General features: G+C 38.1%; 1 protein-coding gene across 1 annotated transcript; it reads left to right on the plus strand.

Annotated features, from left to right (window-relative positions):
• Window positions 1–7697: 7697 nt before the first annotated feature.
• LOC112099630 lies at window positions 7698–9621 on the plus strand. Its single transcript, XM_024187054.1, has 4 exons — window positions 7698–8137; window positions 8294–8367; window positions 8623–9047; window positions 9292–9621. Exons 1-4 carry the CDS (start codon window positions 7698–7700, stop codon window positions 9619–9621), a joined length of 1269 nt encoding a protein of 422 aa, XP_024042822.1.
• Window positions 9622–22879: the final 13258 nt, after the last annotated feature.

A 22879-nucleotide genomic window follows, 5' to 3' on the forward strand; every position in this document is an offset into this window, starting at 1 on the left:
TAGAATTAAAAAGAAGACGACGAGTGGAAGAAGAAGAAGAACCAAATGGAAATTTAGCGAAGGTGAAGAAGCTGAAATGCCGAATTGAGATTTTCTATCCAAAGCTGAAATGGAGAGGGCCAACTTTCGGATCAATGGGTATTGCCTGATTGGTCGACAAATCAGCAGACAACGTCTCAATCGAAGGTATATATCTTGATCTTGATGAACACCGATTTGGTAATATTAATTTATGATTGTCTTGAACAATGACCTTCCACTGTTAGCAAATCGCTAGCTAAATTAGAAATTAAAAAAATAATAGAATCTTTAATTACAAGAAATTAAAAATAATTGATTATTTTGTGGAAGTATTTGAAATCGAAGTGCCTGATATGAGCGTTCCTTACATAATGGGTCGTGGTCTTTCTTGTTATTAAAAAAAAAAAAACACATCACAATTGAGCACAATAATCGGATTGATTTATTTATTACTACAAGTAACTTCACAGTTGCAAGAGTTAAATAGTAGATTCAACGAGAAAATAATGGAATTATTTACTTTTAACTCATTTTAATACCCCAAGGATGGTTTTAAATCATTTAATATTGATGATATTTTCAAACACAGTGAAAAGCATTATCTTCAGGATTTCACATAGCAAGATAGTTATTTTGAAATATCAGTTGCAACATTACATGTTAGATCCAAGTTTTCAAAGTATGTCTTGTTGGAGAAAAATCAGTTTTTAAAATTTTATAAAAACTTTTAGGATCGCTCTCATACAATATATAAGAATTTGTAATCTAAAAATCGTACCTTAAAAATTTGGTTTGGCTTTTTCCGCTGAAGTGATTTAGACTCCCAAATCACGATCCGTCACCACCACTTCTGTTAGATCATGATCTGTCACCACCAGTCTTGTTAGATCATGATCTGTCACCACCAGTCCTGTTAGATCACGATCCGTCACCACCACTCCTGTTAGGTCACGATCCGCCACCAAATAATCTTTCAGGCTATGACTCAAGTTTGATCTGCACTTGACGTGTGGACGCCTTTATCACCACTAAAGCAACTAGCACGAGAAAATTTTTTTCTCAACAATAGAGAAAAAAATATTTTTCTCTTATCTGTATAAAGTGGTTGCTACGCTCTTTTGGGAGAAAATAAGCTCTTTTATAATTCTTTCTAGTGGAAACCCTAGGCTCCATTTTTTTATATTATTTAATTCTATTAAATGAAGTTTGATTTAAATTAAAATAATAAACCAAAAGTAACGTTACTTCTTTCTTGTCATAGGGACCCACCTTGTAAAATAACACAAGGTCCCTTAGACACAAGTATATTACATGGAGTCTCCCACTAAATAATATATTTAGGCTTTTAACCCAAATAGCTAGTTATCTTGCTTGTTAATCCAGTAGTAGCGCAGTCAATTAAATGAGCTAACCCGGGGATCATTTGGGAACATACAATAGTGGCTATAATAATTAGGCAGGTAATTAAACTAGCCCAATTATTTAATTCTAAATCTACTCCACCAAAAGATTGGAACTGACCTCCATAATTGTATGCTCGAATAATAATTTGTCCCAAACCACATCGATTTCTTTACTGCATAATCATTTATACCACATCGTTAATTAAATCGATATCTCAATTGTCCAATCGATTTAATTACATCTTATTTCTTGATTCTTACTGGTTTTCTCTAATGATCATTTTCAACATACTAAATATGTTGACACACTCTGGCCAGAGAATTCTATGATCAAGTGCCGAAACCCATCAAGAGATGTATTGTACAAATTCTATATTGTTAATCTATAACTCTAATACTCATAAATGCTTCCACCAAGATACCAGGTAATCTTGACCACAATTGTGTGTCGTGCCCATTGGTAACTCAAATGGAATAACAATTACTATCATGAAATCATAACTAACTCAAGATTAAGATTACAGTAAAATCAATGCCTATGAGATTTAATAAGTCTGACAGTCATTTTAAGGTTAATTAAATCTCACATGTGATCCTGTTCAATATAGTCGTACTACATCAATAAATTCATACATGATTAAGACAAATCATTCAATGAATTCATTACAGTCTATACCTAAATAAAGTGCCCAAATTTATTTATCAATTGCAAACTAAATTTATTTAATCATAAGATAACTTGTATTTATGTCTTATGTGAATCCACATGGTGATCACATAAATACATATAATATGATTAAATGGACTTTAATCAAAATATTAATGCAATTAAGATATTTGAATAAAATACCTCATTTATTTTATTAATTAGAAAAATTATTTATTACAATTAAATAAATACATATGCTTTTAAAGAGCATATTTTCCCAACATGTCTACAGTGTCCGAATTTAGTTATCATCTAATCGATAAAGTGATTCATCTTGCGTTGACATTTCGAGTTTCTATACCAATTATAGAAAGAGCATTTTCAACTACGAAGATTGTTACAACAAGCTATCCTAACAAAATGGGAGATGGATTTTTGAGAAACTATTTGATTATTTACATTTAAAAAAAAAAAAAGAAACCTTAAGTTTAGAATCAATTGTACTTGAGTTTTTTTTTCGTTGAAAGAACGCAAAGCTCAATTAAGAAAATTTTTAAAATTTTGTTTCTTTACATAACTATATGTTTTAATATATTTACTGGGGCGGAATCGGATTATATTTTTCGTTATATTAATAAATGCTTATTTACATTAGAAGATTATATCAAATTGTTTTGTAATAAATTCTTTGATCCAAATAGACAAAAGTTGACTTGTTCCTCTTCTGCATGCCTGTCGCACTAAAATTAAGTGGGAATTTAAAATTCATTTGTCTGTCACAGCAAAAGATTTTGTATTCAAATGAAAGATTTGAACAAAAGTTAAAATGTCGGAGTAGATGTCAATTCCTAAAATCGATCTAAATATATAATATTCATCTATTAAATAATAAATAAATAAATAATTAATGTTACATTCATCATCTAATAGATAGCTTATATATAACATTGAAACTTAAATTGAGATAACAAATCTTAACTGAAAAGGACCCATCAAACGTCGGGTGTTGTTAATTTCGGATACCAAATCTTACCAAATGCATAAATTAATTAGTCAAAGAAAAAAAATCGAAAATGAAAATGGCTTAAATCATATAATTGAAGCATGCAACGGCCGACCTTCCTTCATTATTCTCTAGGCTCTTGTGCTCTATAAATTCGAATTCTCTTTGTGTTTGTTGCACTCAACACATAATCAAGCGTTGAAACCAAGCAAACAAACAAACAAACAAACAAAAAATCAAACAAACGTTCAAAAGTATATATGTATTCAACTCTATTCAAATTTTAATTGAAATATCAAATACCACCATAATCATAGCTGATATTAATAAAGTTAATTTCTAAATATCCTACATGAAAATTGCAAGAAACATAAAACATTGTATTAGGCAAACAACTCAAAAAAAATTAAACAATATTTGAATTCAATATATGTAAATTAACTCATGCATCTTTTCTTTACATATATAAAACGAACGCTTGACTAAAGAGAGAGGATTTAGCTGATCCCAAAATGTTTGACAAGAGAAAAATTTATTCGCTGAGTTCAAGCCTTGACCATTGAGAAATTTTTGGCCGGAACGAAATACATAACTTCTTACAATCATAATTCAGTTTGAAAAGAGATCGATTAATGATGAAGCAGCAAGTAATTTTTTTCAATTTTTGTTTTATTATATTGTTTTCCCATATTAGTAATTTATGTTATAGACATTCTAGTAATAAAAAAATTGATTAAAATTCGGGCCAAATGAGTATTTTAGAAGGTTCATCAAATAGACCACCCTAATAACAAGCAACAGACCAGGAGGGGGCTACTTTTAATAACACCAATAACATATAAAATATATGAGATTATTGAATTGACATATCTGAACAAATTCAAGAAGTTTGGTTTTTTTATAAAATTAAAATTATATTTTCAAATGAAAGAATGATATAATCTTTTATTTGAAAAGGTTTAACACGAAAAAGGGAATAGAAAAGAAAAACAAATAAAGTAATTTTAAAGGTGTTATCTCAAATAAAGTAAGCACTAGGGCCTTAATTAACGTTCTATTAGGGGCGCAAATGATGTTTTACAGGGGTTCCAAAGAGAATTTCATTTCCACTAGGAACTTTAATTAGCTAGTTTGGATAAATTTTGAATTATTTTTCTCGTAAATTGACCATGTTTAAATTACCGTCTTATTTTTTAAACCACAGATTATTTTATTTTTGTTCAATAGTTAAGGGAAAAATGGGGATGGGCTGATGAATTCTTTTATCTTCTTAATAAAAAATATAAGGAATAAATTGAGACTTAAAAAAACGAAAAAGTGATTTGAAGACAATCAATTAAGGAGCGGATAATATCAAATTAACCCCACTAATTAGGTTGCACTTTAGTTCGGATATATAATAGTTGGGATCTATGGTATTATTAAAAGATAAAAATAAAATTTTATTTTATTTATGAAAATTATTTTATTGTGCTTGTTATTCAACCACAAATAATGATTCTTATATTATTAAAAGATAAAAATGGAATTTTATTTTATTCTATGACAATTATTTTATTGTGCCTTCTATTTAACCACAAATAGTGATTCTTATATTATTAAAAGATAAAAATGGAATTTTATTTTATTTTATGACAATTATTTTATTGTGCCTTCTATTCAACCCAAAATAGTGATTCTTATACTAAATACAACTTGATAAAGCGACCGACATTTTATTTATGAAATGACAAAGATTTTGCGCTTTGATAAACAGTAAAATAATAATTTTTGCTGACGAAAGTTAAAATCGTGTGAGTAGATTTGTCTATCCATAAAATCAATATAAATAACTAAAAGAGCCCGGCAAACGAGAGGTGTTGTTAAGTGTGGATACCAAATCTTGCAAAATGGACAAAATTAATAAAATGAGGAAAGAAATAGACAACGAAAATGACGTAAATCATGTATTTATAACAAAATTTCATATAACTTGTTGATGCGGGATTCTGGTTTCTGCTCGTTCACGACCAGGATCTCTCCTCAACTCCCGAACTCACGACCAACCGAAGATACTTCTCGTAACCCTTCTAACCGAGCAGAGCAATGCCTCGTATGACTTCTACTTAGCAGACTCTTGCGCACACAGAAATTGGTCAGAGCACGCCGGGAGTTTTTCCGGTGTAAACCCTTCGACGCTCAAGTCAGAAATATAGGTTTACTTTTTGGGAAACTTGGCCACTAATCTTGTGGCTATTTTATGATCTCTTAGGCAATCAAAATACCTCTAAGTTTTTCTCTCGTTTCTCAGTGAATACTTTTTTCTTAAGCTCTAATCTGAAAATGTCTAACCAGTTTACCTTCATTGATTACCTTTTTATAGCCTTCCTACAAATCCGGCCCCCCACGATCCACGTCCATCACTTCCCCCAGCTCACGGAAGTGGATGCTTGAATGTCGTAATTACGGCTGAGTGGGTTTCGTGCCTAGACTCTCAGATAGGAGTGCACGTCTTGTTAACTGCAACAGACTGGGTCTGGGTCTGCCAACCTCGATCTCCAGTGGGAAAGGCTCTCGGCTCCTAGTAGGAGGCCATCTCGCGCTATGGTCCCGAAGAGGGCATCCTCTCGTGAACAAGCTGTTAGCCTAAAGGGCTACACATAATGTAATTTTGATGATAACAAACATGTGTCTTAAGTAAAAATAATAAATATTGTATTTCACATTTACACTAGTTTTTGAAGGATAATATTTATGCTAGTGAATCAAGTGAAATCAAGATTGAAGACACTCAACGGACAACGGCGAAATCAAGAATAAAGCTTAGAGCTCAACGGACGAATTATTGCGACAAATTCTTGTAAAGCCGGTATGATTTAATTGATGCATGATTTAGCATTTGAGAAGCTCAAGAGATTAATTTAATTAAATACTTTTCATAAACTAAAATATTTTATTTTTATAAAGTAAAGTATTTTGTGGATTTGAGTAAATTGGACTTAAATGCTAAGATTTGAAATCTTTGATTTTAATAAGTATCAAATTTCGGAGTTGGATGTTTTTACAAACATTTTAAATATTTTGGGCCATACTATAATTTATGAATATTTTGAACTAAAGTGAAAGATTTTGAGAACTTTGAAAAATATGGGTATTATGTTGAAAAGGACCTTTGTGCGAAACAATAAAATCGTTGGGGCCATATCATAATTTTAAAAAGTTTGGGAAAGACAACTATTTTTGAGAAGTTCTGAAATTGGATCTATTTGCAAAGTTTTCTGACGTTTTGGGCTATAATATAATTATAGAAAGTTTTGGACCAAAGTGTAATTTCAATGAACAGTGTTACTGTAGCAAATTCAAAAAATAACGGTAATATTACTGTTCCTGAGCGGCTAGCCGGATAAATCAAGCGGCTAACCGCTTGAGCGCTGGAATTTGCCTATAACGGCTAGTTTTTGGGCTTCCACTATAAAAACTCAACTCAAACTTCTTTTTAAGAACCAATACAAGCAAATATAAGATCATATAACATATATTGAGCTTCCATTTCGTAAATCATCATTTGTTGAATCATCATTGAGCTATAATTTGTTATTCACTCTTAAAGAGAGTTTTATTGTTGTGAATTTCATTTCTCATCAATTTGTGAGTGTACAAGTGTGGAAAACACTTGGGGTGAAGAGATTGGGGATATAATCTCTTGTTGTAAAGGTTCATTGACACCTTGGAAGTCAATTGTAAACATTTGAAGCCTTGGGAGGCTTGGATAGTGAAATCCTCAAGCCGGGTGAGCTTGGAGGCGTGGACGTAGGCGGGGATAGCCGAACCACGTAAAAATCCTTGTGTTCGTTTTCTCTTCCCTTACTCTTTTAATATTGTACTTGATTGAATTTATTGTTTTTGATTTGATTAAGGCGGTAGATTAAATTGTTGTGCGAATTGTATTGCATAAAATTTAAAATCCCAATTCACCCCCCCTCTTGGGTTGCATAACTTGCATTTCACAAGCAGACTATAAATTCCTGCTCGTGGATACCTGCTACCAGACTTCACCCGTCTGTTCGCTTACAAGGAGGCTGGCTCCTCGTCCAGGGTATAGCTGGTCTCGTCGTTAGATATCCCCCAAACATCGGTCCCTCAATTTCTGGTATTTGCAATGCAATAGATTAATACTAGAAACTTGATTAGTCTAGGCTTTCTCGAGGCACACATGACTTCTTGGCTATAAGGATATTGCTCACTCCCGTTTATTCGCTTCCCCTTTTGGCACTAGCAGGCTGCTTCCTTGAAGAGTCATATCGCAATTAAATGTGGAAGAGGTGGCAGGAATCTATCCACCCATTTGAATTTCAAATTGACGGTTATGGGATCCTCAGAGTGCGTGTTGTTTGAGTGTTAATAAACCGAAAGCATCCCCACTCCTTCGAAACCCTAACTCTCAAACGTAATCTTTTCCTTTCAGTCTCTCTCGAATCCTTCGGCGGCCGGCGGTCCTTTCCTCATCAAAATCCAAATTTCTGTTCTTATTTCTTTTCTGGTGCGCCACTACTTCAGGTATTGTTTTCTCCCCACCAACTTTGGCTTATTGTTATTGTTTTGAGTGGGATTTGGTTGTGTCATTTCTGATAGAGTTTAGGCAATGTCAAAAGGTAAAGAGAAAGTTATTGAGGTTGACGATGACGAGTTGGACTTCCTGCCTGGTCTACTCACTGATCCTGCTTTTGACCCCAGGATCCCTCTAGAGCCGATAAGCTCTAGTATAGGGACTAGTGCTAGGAGAATGTCTCCTGAAGCAACCACTTCAAATAGCGACGATGAGGGGTCTTCTGGTTCGGATGATACTCTAAGGGAGGACCCAGGTGAAGACTCTAGTGAAGTATCCTCACCAGGGGTATCACGACCAGAAAAGAATAGGAACCTAGGGGGTAGAGCTCTAGCAGAACACTATGTTATTGACCTCATGACCTGTATGACCATAGTAGAGGACCTCATAGATCTTCGAGTTGTTTATGACATCCCTGATGGTATACCTCTTAGGGTTCCAGGGAAAAAGGACACTCCCAGCCGACCTCTCAGGGGGTATGTTACTCTATTTCTGGAAAGCTTTAAATTTGGGATGAAGCTGCCCTTACAACCTTATTTCGTCTAGATGCTTAGTGGGTTACACTTAGCTCCTGGTCAACTTAACCCTAACGGGTGGAGGGTACTTTTTGGTCTGTTCATTTTGTTGAATAGATGCTGTCAAAGTGAGCCCACGGTTGATGAGGTCAAACACCTATATCAGTTAAAGAGCAATCCCAAAGACATCGGCTAGTATTATTTCATGTCAAGCACCAAGACCAGGAAACCCATAACTGATCTTCCAACAGGTGATGGTGGGAATTGGAAGAAAAAATTTTTTTTATTGGGGGTCCCTGGGGTCAAGTGGCACAGATTGATGAGGAGAATGTTCGCGTCCCCTCCTGTTTCGTAATTCCAGGTTGCCTATTCGTTTTAGATGTCTCAAACCCCTAGTTGTTCTAATGATTGATCCATCTCTAACACGGTCTTTGTTTGAGCTGCAGGTTCCTGGGGCGTCCACTACAACCTCGAACCTGACGTGCTCAAGCGGGTCAAGACTGTGTTGGCCAATTCCTGCTCGTGCAGAGAATTGTTGTCTACTTACAACTTGTTCGAGTCTCGCCTGGTACCCACCAATCTCGATATGGAGGACGCTGTGATCAGGGCTTTTAATAGGAAACGTCCTCGTCCCAATGCTGCTAAGCGAAATCACAACAAGGATGCTCCCCTTGAGAAACGGGTCAACATTGCGGAGCAGGCCCCTTATTTGAAAACTCAACCACCTCCTCCTCACAGGGCCGGCGAAACTAGTGGAATCACTAGTGGCACTGATCCCACTTCTCTACATCCACCAACATGGTTAAAACCTCGTTTGCCCGACAACCGACCAGAGCATCTGGTCCCCTATATCAACGAGTTTTCTAGGCTTGTGAGCAAAAAGGACTGGAGGATTTTGATGGCAACACTTTAGGTGAGCTGGTCGAAGCTATGCAGTTCAATGCTTTTCACCTTGGCTGCATGGCCACATACTATAAAGCGAAGATCGGTCGTTATGACTGAAAAATAAAAGAAGACCTTCAGTCAGCCAAAAGCAAAACTAAAGCTGCTGAGAAGAAAGTTGGGATCTCAACCTCGAGAACTTGAAGTTGATAGAACGAGAATCTCTCGCGTAGGCAAAGGCTATCACACATGAGGAGGAGCTGACTAAGGTTAAGGAGGATTTGCAGACGCAAAAGGCTACCTACGAAGCTCAGCTCGAATCCATCAAAGTTGCCCACCAGACCCAGGTCGAAAACTTAGAGAAGAAAGCTGACAACCAGTACGACCAAGGGCTTCGACATTCTTATCAGTGCATCATGGTCGTTCTCGGGAAACAGCATCCTGAACTGAAGATGGATGAGCTTGCTGCTAGTGTAGCTGAATATATGAATGAGGAGACGGCCAAAGAAGGTGGCGAAGAGTTAGTGCCAAATGCCACCGAGGAGGCAACCTCCCCTCCTTAATGCAGCTCCTACTGATGTTGACGAGGCGAGTACCCCCCAGGTGCAACTGGCGAGACCCCTCCTGCTCCTCATGTGGACCAACCAGCAAAGACGGCTATGCTTACTGATCCCCCATCAGCTTGATTGTGTTTTGTGTTTTAGATTTATTTTTGGAACCCTATACGTCAAGATTAGCAGCTCTTTACTATTGTTGGCAAATTAATAAAACTGCTCTGTTCGTTTGCTTTGCTTCACACTATTTTTTTTTTTTTTGGCTCACTTGCACTTGATCGAGCAGATACTGAAAAGCTTGGCTTCTGGTCTCGCCATCGAACATGCTTTTAGACTTATGAAGCCTTTGCATGCCTTAGAATTTTTATTTAAACATATGATGGTCTGCTCGCCTTCTCATGGCCGAGTAGATTCTGGCACACTTAGCTCTTTGTCTCGTCATCGAGCAGGTTTTGAGACTTATGGAGCCTTTGCATGCCTTAGAATTTTTATTTAAACATATGATGGTCTGCTCGCTTTCTCATGGCCGAACAGATTCTGGCACGCTTGGCTCTTTGTCTCGCCATCGAGCAGGCTTTGAGACTTATGGAGCCTTTGCATGCCTTAGAATTTTTATTTATGTAATATCTTCACATTCATGACAACTGAATGAAATTCCTCCAAACTTCATCGATTACTGAACTCGGCTTACATGAGATTGACTAAACATCAAAACAAATAACAACAAGAATGAATAGAAATAACTCTTAAGCATAATTGGGTCTTACTGGAAGTATTTCCTAAGATGCGCTGCATTGCACGGTCGTTTCACCTCGTGGCCATCCGCGTGAACGACCTGGTTTTGAAAAGCCTCTTGATAACCTTGTTGGCTGCTTCTACTTATCCATTGGACTGAGAGTGAGCAGGCGAGCAGAACTTTAGCTCTATCCCGAGGTTCTGGTAAAATTCCCTGAAGTTCTTATTGTCGAACTGCCTGTCATTGTATGCTATCAGGGCATAAGGGATCCCATATTGGCAGACCAGGTTCCTCCATACGAAATCGATCGTCTTTTTCTCTGTGATCCTGCTGAGGGCTTCTACCTCGACCCATTTCGTGAAGTAATCTATTGTTACTATTGCATGTGGTGCCGCCCCCCATCCATTTGGCAGCGGCCCAATCAGATCGATCCCTCATTGAGCAAATGGCCATGGCGAGGTCATAGAAGTGAGCTTTTCTAGTGGTTGGGTGGAGAAATTGGCAAAACTCTAACAATTCATGCAACTCCTGGTTTTCTCCTGTGCATTCTGGTGCATCGTTGGCCAGAAATACCCCTGCCTAAGAGCCTTATGGGCAAGGGATCTCATACCAGAATGGTTTCCACAAACCCCTTCATGTACTTCCCTTAGTGCATAATCTGCGTCGTCCTCGTCCAAACATCAAAGGAACGGTAGAGTGTACCCTCATCGATATAGTACCCCATCAATCATTGTGTACCTCGACGCTTGAGCTCTGATCTTCCGAGCTCGTAACTTATCTGGTGGTAATACCCTATCCCGGATGTACGAGATTATTAGGTCCATCCATGAGCACTTCTGTTCTATCCGCAACACCTCCAGATTCTGCTCGATGCTGGGACTGGACTTCACCTCCAAAGGGACCGACTTGGGCATTTTTTGATCTGCTACAGCTGTCATTCTGGCCAGGATGTCTGCTCGATAATTCTCCTCCATTGGGATTTATATCACCTCCACTGACTCAAACTTTCCAATCATCTGTTTGACTTTCTTTAGGTATTGTTCCATCTTCTCATCTCTCGGCTGAAATCTTTCACTGACATGGTTGGCAACCAGTTGGGAATAGGTTCAGATTTTCACCCTATTCACTTTCACTGCCTTAGCCAATTCCAACCCCGCTATTAAAGCTTCATATTCAGCCTGGTTGTTTGTGGCCGTGAACTCCAATCTTACAGCATAAGAGATCTCCTCTCCTTTTGGGCCTTCCAAAACAATCCCTGCTCCCTTGAGGATCCATCCATCGACACCTGCCAAACTCGATCCTCGTCGTTGACTGTAGCAGCACCCAGCTGGTCGAAACCTACTTCGGGCTCTGTGAATTCTGCCACCAAGTCCGCCATTGCCTAGGCTTTTATTACTGCTCAAGGTTTATAATTTATATCGAACTCGCTCAGCTCTATGGCCCATTTCACTAGCCGACCAGAAGCATCCGGGTTGTGCAGGGTCTGCCACAACGGTTGGTTTGTTATTATTGAGACAGGGAATGCTTGAAAATATGGTCTGAGCTTTCGAGCAACAACCACAAGAGCAAGTGCCCATTTCTCCAACTGTGGGTATCTGGTCTCGGTATCGAGCAGGGTCTTGCTTGTGTAATATATTGGATACTGAACCCCTTCTTCCTCTCTCACTAGAACCGAGCTTGTAGCATGATCTGATACCGCAATATATAGGAACAACACGTCCCCCTCCTGCGGCGTGGACAACAAAGGTGCTCGCTACAGATATTGTTTCAAGTTCTGGAAGGCTTCTTCACATTCGGGGGTCCATTATGTTTTCCTTCCTTTCCTTATCACTTGAAAAAGGGCCTGGCACTTATCTGTCGCCTTGGATATAAATCGACTTAGTGCTGCTAACTTCCCCATAAGGCTCTGTATCTCCTTCAGGCTACGAGGGGATCTCATCTGCACGATTGCCTGGATCTTCTCAGGATTCGCCTCAATCCCCCAATGGCTCACCATGAATCCAAGGAATTTTTCCGATTCGACCCCAAAGGCACACTTCTCAGGGTTGAGCTTCATCTTGTACTTCCTCAAAAACCCAAATGTCTCCTCGAGGTGCTCTACATGTTCATTTGGGTTTTTCGATTTGGTTATCATGTCGTCCACATACACCTTAATTTTTCTCTCAATCAGCGACTTAAAGATTCTGTTCACCAACCTCTGGTATGTGGCACCCGCATTTTTAAGACCAAACGACATTACCCTGTAAAAAAACAAACCCTGGTTAGTGATAAACGCTATGCTCTCCTCATCTTGCTCGAACATTGGGATTTGGTTGTATCTCGAAAATGCATCCATTAAGCTAAGTAGATCACGCTCGGCTGTTGAGTCAACCAGCTGGTCGATCTTGGGTAAGGGAAAGCTGTCTTTCAGGCACGCCTTGTTGAGGTCAGTGAAATCTACACACATCGTCCATTTGCCATTAGCCTTCTTTACTAAAACCATATTTGATATCCATTCGGGGTAGTTGACTTCCCGAATGAACCCTGCCTTTAAGAGCTTCTCTACCTCACCATTTATTGCTTCATACCTCTCTTGGTTGAAGCACCTTCTTTTTTGCCTTACCAGCCGAGCACCCTTCCTTATTGCCAACCTGTGGCAGGGCACCTCAAGGTCAATTCCCGGCATGTTCTCATGTGTCCAAGCGAACACATCTGCGTGAGCCCGCAGACAATGCACCAGCTTCTGCTTATGCTCTTCTTTAACCCTCGACCCGATTCAAAATTTTTTTTTCTAAGTCACCTTGTTCTAAGTTTATCGTTTCCAGTTCCTCAACCGGCTCCTGTCTGCCATCCTTGACTTCTACCCGAGTATCAAGCGATGTGATCTGCATTGCTTCCCTTGCTGCTGTGGAGTAACAGCTTCGGGCAATTCTCTGGTCTTCTCGTACCACCCTTACTACTCCATTCACCCGATACTTGAGAGCTAAGTAATGATTAGAGAGCACTGCCTTACCCATCCTCAGGAAGGGGCGGCCTAGAATCGACAACCACAAAATCCAGGATCATAGTCTTTTCTGTCGGGGAGCTGCCTATTGTGATGGGCAGCTCGACTACGCCTAGAGGGAGTAGCTTTCCTCCACCAAACCCCTTCAAGGAGGTATTGGTGTGCTATAACCTCAAGTCTGCTATTCCCATCTCCTCCAGAGTTGACTTGCACAGGACATCGACTGAGCTTCCCGTATCTACTAGGATCCGGTCAAACTTCTTGTTGGCAGCGATGGCCTTAATGACTAAGGCATCCTCATGTGGTTATAGAATTCCCTCTTTGTCCTCATCCGTTCACATGATCGGCACTTGCCTGATTCTTGTTCGCTTGGCTGCTGGGGTGTTGAAGAACACTTCTTTACTAGTCATGGCATACCTAACATAGTTTTTCCTCGATCTGTTGGAGTCTCCCGCCAACGTTGGGCCTCAGTAATTATCCTTACCATCGGCTGCTCATGGCTCATGTTTCTATTACTCTGCTCCCCTTCACATGACGAACCCACCATCAGGATATCCCCATCTACGAACTCGTCCAGATAACGATTTCTCACCAAATCTTCAACCCGAGTCTTGAGATCTCTGCACTCGGTCGTGGTATGACCGTGGGTGCCATGGAATTTACAATATCGTCCCTTATCTCTCCTACTGGGCAGCTTTGTTATTGGGGTAGGGGATACAGTAATCCCCAGTCCTTTATGGCCTCATATACTTCGTCCAAGAGCACCTTCAAGGAAGTATACCGCCCATAACTTTGGCTCTGGTCGATCATGTGCACTGTCTTTTCCCTGTGGGTGCCATTCTAAGCTGGAGGGGGCATCGGTGCCTCTGGTCTGCCCGTTCTACCACTGTGTGGATGTTGATAAGGATGATTGTATGTCTGGTCATGCCTTCTCCAGGAATCTCTGGCTGGTGAGCAAGGAGGTTGCATCCTACTACGCTAATATTGGGGTAGCCTCTGATGAGGTTGGTATGGGGTGACCCGGCCTCCTGCACCGCTGCCTGAGACATGGTGGTCTTTCCTCTTAATCAACCAATTTCTTGGTAGGGCTCTCTTCTCTTTCCTCCCCAACCTTTCCAGCTGGTCTGTCTTGGTCCTTGCTGTCTTTTCCTCCTCAATTTCTATGTCTCTTTTGGCCTGCTCGTAAGTAGCAGAGTATGACTAAATGGCTGGACTCCTCAAATTGTACCATAGGCGTCCTATCCTTACTCCTTCTTTTAGTCCCTTCAATACTTGGGGATAATTGAAGGCTCCTAGATCGAGGACAGCGTGATGGAACCTTTTGATGAACTCCCGAAGGGTTTCATCCTCTCCTTGCTTCATGCTCGTTAGTTCCATCATATCATCTTCAGGTGTCATTGCCCCACGAAGCTGCTCTGTAAATTCCTGGCACATCTACTCGAATGACTTGATGCTCCTTCGAGGAAACTTCTGATACCATTCACGTGCTCGTCCCTCTAGAGACAATGGGAACACCCTGCACCTTTGAGCTTGAGATAATCCCTGCACCTCAGTTATATCGTTGAAGTGCTCTATGTGCACCAATGGATCGGTTCGCCCTGAGTACTTGAGGTATGGGAAGCGAAAATCCCTCGGAATGACTGCACTCATGATTTCTGTCGAGAGGGAGGATTCACCGTCCAGCATTATCCTCCAACCGGGTGCTCTGCTCCGTCCTTGCATGTCATCTATTATCTGCGCTAGTCTGCGCACTTCTTCCTCTGGCTGTATGGCACGACCAGGGTCACATGCCGCAACCTGATCTCGTTCTTGCTCAACGTCATGTAGGTGTTGCCGGAGTTCTCTTTCCTCTGCATTCACAACTCCATCTTCGTTGTCAAAGACCTGCCTCCCCGAGGATTTATCTCCTCCTCCATGATTTTCTCCTTGTAGAGATTGGTTACCCACTTTACCACCAAATCTCCTGGTGGTCTGACTTCTCATCGTGTTATTGTTGTTCCTTCTGTCAATGTGCCCTTATGCCATTCCACCACTTCTCATCCCCTCCTCTTAAATTCCCCTTCGCTCATTTCTCAGCTCATGTAAGGTTCTTTGTCAGAGTCTCCATCTGTTTCTCCATATGTTCTATCCACTCATACATTGCTTTTTCTCGTGCTTCATTAGCTATCTCTCTTAGTGTCACAGACTCGTTAAGCCTCAAATCACCCCTTGGGCACTACCCCCACCTACGTCCATTGTCTCCTCACTCTTTTTCTTCTTCACATCTCTATTAATCGAAGCCTTTTGCTCAGCTCCCTACAGACGGTGCCAAAATGTTGATGCGAGATTCTGGTTTCTGCTCGTTCACGACCAGGATCTCTCCTCAACTCCCGAACTCACGACCAACCGAAGATACTTTTTGTAACCCTTCTAACCGAGCAGAGCAATGCCTCATATGACTTCTACTTAGCAGACTCCTGCACACACAGAAACTGATTAGAGCACTCCGACGCTCAAGTCAGAAATGTAAGTTTACTTTTTGGGAAACTTGGCCACTAATCTCGTGGCTCTTTTATGATCTCTTAGGCAATCAAAATACCTCTCTGATTTTCTCTCCTTTCTCAGTGAATAATTTTTCCTTAAGCTCTAATCTGAAAATGTCTAACCCATTTACCTTCGTTGATTACCTTTTTATAGCCTTCATATGAATCCGGCCCCCCACGATCCACATCCATCACTTCCCCCAGCTCACGAAAGTGGATGCTTGAATGTCGTAATTGCGGCTGAGTGGGTTTCGTGCCTAGATTCTTGGATAGGAGTGCACGTCTTGTTAATCGCAATAGACTGGGTCTGGGTCTGCCGACCTCAATCTCCAGCGGGAAAGGCTCTCGGCTCCTAGCAGGAGGCCATCTCGCGCTATGGTCCCGAAGAGGGCGTCCTCGTGAATGAGCAGACTAGAAATTCCTGCTCGTGGATACCTGCAACCAGACTTCACCCGTCTATTCGGTTATAAGAGGTTGGCTCCTTGTCCAGGGTATAACTGGTCTCGTCGTTAAATATGCCCCAAACATAACCTATTAAAAAAAGATTGTTGGATTGAGAATTATTGAGTTGAGCGATTAATGGGTCAACCCATTAAAACTCTTTCTATAAAGAGATAGATTTTGGTTTAAGGACTAAATTAAACTCATTTAACCCAACCCATTAACATTTTATATTAATAATTTAAAAAATTTAATAACTTAAATTATTTTTAAAAAATAAAAATTAATTTTTTATAATATTATACAAAAAAGACTTTAACTTGACTAATACAAAGTTATCACAAACCGGCCTTGTGCTACATTAAGAATGCACTTTTAGCATTCATTTGAAATAATTTTGAAGTCAATTAAAGAAACTACAATAAGTAATTGCCAACTAGACTCTAGTCCAGCAACAAGAGCAAACATTTTAATTTGTGCTACTAACCTAGCCTTATTTCTCACTTTGTTACCGGTATCATTAGCATGATTTGGCCTAGAAACTAGTGCTTAACCTCATTACGCTCAAATTGCTATAAAGTTCATCTTTTGCAGCTTTAACCCAAAATTCATCCAATAAAGCTTCCTTAGCATTTTTAGGTTCAACTAAAGAAGTGAAACAATTAAATCAAACAAGATTTAGATAACTCCTTCTAGTTACCATAGAGCTTTATGGACTCCTAATAATAAGATCTGATGGGTGGCTCCTTCACAGCTCTTAAAGAAGGTCCTTTCTTGATTTGACCATGAATATCAAATTTGGTTCGGCGTTTCACATTTTCTTGAGATGACTAGGATGAATCATTATTTGTCAAATATTTCACTTTGACTATTAGGGTTTAATTGATTGGATTTTCCTTCAACAAGTATTTGGCCATTTGTTGTCTTTTAACTTGAATTTGACTTTTTTCCATTCTCAATGAATTTGATGATTTTCTCTTCAACGAAAAATTCAAACAAAATCTTTAAAGTTATCAATAATAACATTGCCATATTCCATAATTAATAGTTCAAGCTTTTATATTATACATATCAAAAGTTTTACCATCACTTGAATAACTAAGAATAATACCCTCATCAATTTTTTAATCAAACTTATGCATGCATTCAAGATCTTTCAAGATATAACATGTATTATCAAGATGTGAAAATAACTTAAATTAGGTTTTTTACCTTTCTACAGTTCATAAGAAGTTTTATTAATGCTTTGATGCAAATACACATGGTTAATAATATACACATGCAGTGTTAAGATCTTATTCCCAAAGCCATTTAGTTAACTTCTTAGAATTCAACATCACAGTGCCATCTGTTGTAAAGTTTTATTTTTTTCATTCAACAATTCCATTTTGTTCAAGAGTAATAGGTGCTAGAAATTCATGTGTTATACCATGTATATCATGAAAGTTTGCAAAGTTAGCTTTTTAAAATTATTTTCCATGATAATTTATAATATTGCCAATATTGTGATCTTTTTCATTTTTCAATTTACCTATAATTTTTTCAATACATCAAAAGTGTCAGATTTTTCTATGATAAAATAAACTCAAGTGTATCTAGAGAAATCATTCATGTAAAAGACCACATCACATTGGAGCATCATTATCATATCAATTTATTTACTGTTATAATTGACTCTCAGTTGCGAGAGTTAGATAGTAGATTAGGAGAAAATAGTGAAATTGTTTACTCTCTGCTCAGCTTAAGACCCCAAGGATGGTTTTAAATAATTTAATATTGATGATATTTGCAACTCACTGAAATTTTTTTTCCCCAACATTTTACAGAGTAAGAGAGAGTTATTTTGAAATACTAATTACAGCATTACAAGTTAGATGTGCCACATCATCCACGTTTTGAAAGTATGTCCATAGTGTCTAAATTATGCTGCGCACTAGTGGAAATAAGAAAATAATATTGTTATCATCTAATTGGTAGAGTGATTAATCTTATATTAACATTTCTAGTTTCTATAACAATTACAAAAAGAACATTTTCGACTATGAAGATTGTTAAAATAAGCCTTCCAACCAAGATGGGAGATGTGAGTTTTTAGGAAGTATTTGGTTATTTACATAAATAGTACTTGAGTTTTATTCCTTGAAAAAAGGCAAATCTCAAATTTGGAAAATTTTAGAATTTTGTTTCTTTACTTGACTATATGTTTTGATATAAAATGCGGATTTTTATTGAAATATCAAGGGTAAATACTTGTTTAGTCACTATATTTTGAATTAAATACCCATTCAGTCTTTATATTTGAAAAATACTTTAAGACAACCTGTATTATTAAATATGTGGCATTTTCGCCCTTATTTTTTTCTTAGCTATTTCAATAATAATATCACGCGACAATCTTGGGAGTATTAATTAATTTATCCATAAAAAAATTTTGATTAGCAAACTAACCAGTAATTATCAATTTAAAGGAATTAGTATTTTTCATATCCTTACACCAATCTTTTTAATAATTGTTTATAAATAAATTAATACCAACCAACTTAAAGCTATGTTTAATAATTTGTTGTGTTGCTAATAATTATCTATAAAAAAATTTAATTTACCAAATTAACGAAAAGTAAAATAATAATTAAATTTTACTTTTATTTTTATTTTTTACTTTTAGTGTTAATTAATAACAAAAAAATTTACTTTAATTTTTATTCTAATATTAGTGTTAATATAATAAATCAACATTCTTTTCTTTTCATTAATGTCACCAAGAAGATTATTACAAGACTATAATTGTAAAAGAAAAGAAAAATAAGGACAAGAATGTCACATATTTAATAATAGGGGTGTCATTAGGTATTTTTCAAAATATAAGGATTAAACGAGCACTTAACTTCAGATATAGAGACTAAACGAGCACTTAACTTCAGATACAGAGACTAAACGAGCACCCATATTTTAATATATTATCAAAAACCTTCTTTTTGAAGTATTATAGTTTTTATCATATTAAAAATAATTATTTACATTGGAAGATTATGATAATTTTTTTGTACTAAATTATTTGATCTCTATCGCCAAAGTTGGCTTCTGCCACACCTATCAAACCAAAATTAACTGGTAAATTTAAAATTCAATTGAACAAATTTGTATTCAGACACTGATTTGCCCCAACAGCTAGTGTATATTTGCTTTAACAAAGTTAAAATGTGTGAGTAGATGTCTATTACTAATCTATAAAAATATTTGAAAGGGTACTGCTTAAGGATCTTAATACTTGAGTTTTAATTGATATGACATTCATATATTAAATAATAAAATAGAATAATAAGTAATTTTGACAACTTATTTAAGTCTAATGGATATGATACTGCTGATATGTTACGGTGTGTGGTCCGATATGCGACCAATTGCTCTCTGCAATGTGATTTATAAGATAGTCTCCAAGATGCTTGCTAACCGCATGAAGTTAGTGCTGAACTCTGTAATTTCGGAAGCTCATAGTGCATTTGTTCCCGGTCGTGCAATCACCGATAATATAATTGTTTCATCTGAAATCATGCACTTTTTGAAGAGGAAGAGACAAGGAAAGCATGGTATCGCTGCTTTAAAGATAGATATGACCAAAGCATATGATAGGATAGAGTGGGGTTTTCTCCAGGATATGATGTTAAAGCTGGGTTTTGATCCTAGATGGGTGAACTTAATCATGCTATGTGTAACAACAGTTCGATACAGTGTGCTGCGTGAGAATAGGGAGGTGGGCCCGATTATACCAAGTAGGGGTCTCCAACAGGGTGATCCACTATCCCCGTATCTTTTTATCTTATGTGCAGAGGGTTTCAGTTCTTTGATCAAGAGCTATGAGAGGCTCAGTTTGCTTCATTGGGTTAGGGTTGCTCGAAGTGCCCTAGAGGTTACACACTTATTCTTCGCTGATGATAACTTCTTGTATTTTAGAGCTAATCAAGTTGAAGCTTCTACTGTTAAGCAGATTTTGACTACTTATGGATGTGCTTCTGGTCAATTGGTAAATTTCACAAAATCATATATTTCATTTAGTGCTAATGTGCATGATAGTGTTGTTAGCCAGATTTATGGAATCCTGGAAGTCAATGCTATAGATGATCATGGAACTTATCTAGGACTTCCTTCTCATATTGGTCGGAAAAAGAAGGTTGTCTTTACTTATATTCGGGACAAAGTTAGACAGAGACTGCAAAGTTGGCACTCTAAAATGTTATCTCGAGCTGGGAAAGAGATCCTGCTGAAAACGGTGGCCTAAACCATGCCTAATTACGCCATGAATGTCTACCTTTTACCACTTGACTTATGCAAAGAGCTGGAAGTTATGATGAATTCTTTTTGGTGGGGCAACAACAGTGGAGGTGGCAGAGGAATATCTTGGATGAGGTGGGAGCATTTATGTAAGTCGAAAGATTTTGGAGGAATTGGTTTCAAGCAACTGCATACTTTCAATATAGTTATGCTTGGCAAGCAGGTCTGGAAACTCATTACAAAACCAGAATCTTTTGTTGCTAAATTACTAAAGGCTCGCTATTCTCCGAGAACTTCTGTTAATAAAGCCAAGTTGGGGTACAATCCAAGTTTTGTGTGGCGCTCTATTCTAGCTACGAAAGATGTTGTCGTCTGTGGGAACCGTATTCAAATTGGAAGTGGACAAAACGTGTTGATTGGCCAAGATCCTTGGCTGCCAGATATCAATTCGGGTTTTATCTCGTCTCATCTAAATGTGAAGTTGACTGTTGCCAAGATGAGTAGTCTGATGGTGCCAAATCAAAGAAGTTGGGATTTAGATGTTATTGCTGATATCTTTAATTCAAGGGATAAAGAACTGATCTTGCAAATCCCTCTTAGTTATTGTAGAGAATCTGATGTATGGTATTGGTTACATGATCCTTGTGGCGTTTATTCAGTACGCAGCTGCTATAAGTACTTAACTCATCATGATACCAACTCTTCTTCTCGTATTTGGAAATCATTGTGGAAACTGGAGGTGCCAGGTAAAGTGAGGAATTTTCTTTGGCGAGCTGCGACAAATGTGTTACCTACTGCGGATAATCTTGTTCGGCGTAGAGTGGATATTATGCCTACTTGTTCTTTATGTCATGCCTGTAATGAGACAGTTACACATGCTCTTTTGGAGTGTGGTTTTACGAAATCTTGTTGGATGTCCTCTGCTGTTGGGTTTCTTGGCCACTATAGTTCTTTCTTGGATTGGCTGGAATCTATTTTCTCTACATATAGCAGGGAGAATTGTCAGCTGGCTGCCATGATTTGCTGGAGGATATGGATTCATAGAAATGATAGGTTATGGAACCAAAGAAGCAGTAGTGCCTTGCAAGTCCTGAACTCTGCTGGAAGGCTTTTATTCTAGTGGCAAAATGCAAGGAAACAACTTTTCTTGGCTGATGTTAATGCCGTAAATGGTAATCATGGGGCTGTTTGTTGGGAGAAGCCTTGCTTTGGTTGGTTAAAATGCAATGTTGATGCCGCCATTTTTAAGGCTCAAGGTAAGTTTGGTGTTGGCTGTTGAGTGTTAGAAAATGCATATTTATAAAGGAGAAAACCGTCATTTTACATTTCAAGTCTTACTAACAACCCTTACTTTTATGTATTTAACCTTCTTGTTATTTAATTACATGTGTTTTATTTTAATTAAGTATTTTATGTATTTTAGGGGCATCATAGTCATTTCACAATAAACGAGAAATCAGATGGCAAAACGGACATCACTTTTGAACTCAGGACGGTCGAAAACCTTAGGAGGAGCATAAAAGGAAAAATGGCACTGTTCACTTGTACGGTACTATTCACGTGTACGGTACTGTATACGTTACTGTTCACGACACTGTTCACATAGACGGACCGATGACGTGGCATTGACTGATGAGGTGTCACTATCCTGTTGGACTAAAATTCTTATATACTGTTGATGGTGACGTGGCAGCATATCAGTGGACGAAAAATCTCGCGTACGGTGCATGCATCACACAGGATTATTTTCAGTCAAACCGCGTTACTGTTCAAAGTCGGGTCAAACCGTGTTACTGTTCATCCACGTGGTCAAACCGTGGACTGTTGACTGATGACGTGGCGCAATCCTGAGCGTCCAAACTGTTTTTAATCCGATGGCCATGATTTACTCCATGTATCTATAAAAAGGGGGCCTCCCCCCCCTAATTTGATATCTCTGAATCCATTTTTGGGATCCATTTTCTGTAATTCCTTCTCCATCTTGTATTTTCTTCGTATTTTAATAAATTCCCATTTTGCCCCTAGTTCAATTATGAGTGGCTAATTTTCTTTCAAGCTTGGGTTGAAGGTGAAGTCTCAACATGTGTCATGGGCTTAATTTGGTAAATTTATTTTCTCTTCCCCTCTAGTTTTTGTGGATGTTTTGACTTCTCGTCGACAAATAATACTAATCTTGTCTAGATACCGCCTTGGTTACACCGGCTTTCTAGTATAAGGTTATTATTATTTGGCACGATAAGCCCTTAGCACCATATTGATTAGAGCGTGGTTCATGAGGTGTGGATTCCCCCCTCATGATTTAATTGGCATTAATAC

Source organism: Citrus clementina, unplaced genomic scaffold (assembly GCF_000493195.1).
Source record: "Citrus clementina cultivar Clemenules unplaced genomic scaffold, Citrus_clementina_v1.0 scaffold_3, whole genome shotgun sequence".
NCBI classification, from domain to species: domain Eukaryota; kingdom Viridiplantae; phylum Streptophyta; class Magnoliopsida; order Sapindales; family Rutaceae; genus Citrus; species Citrus x clementina.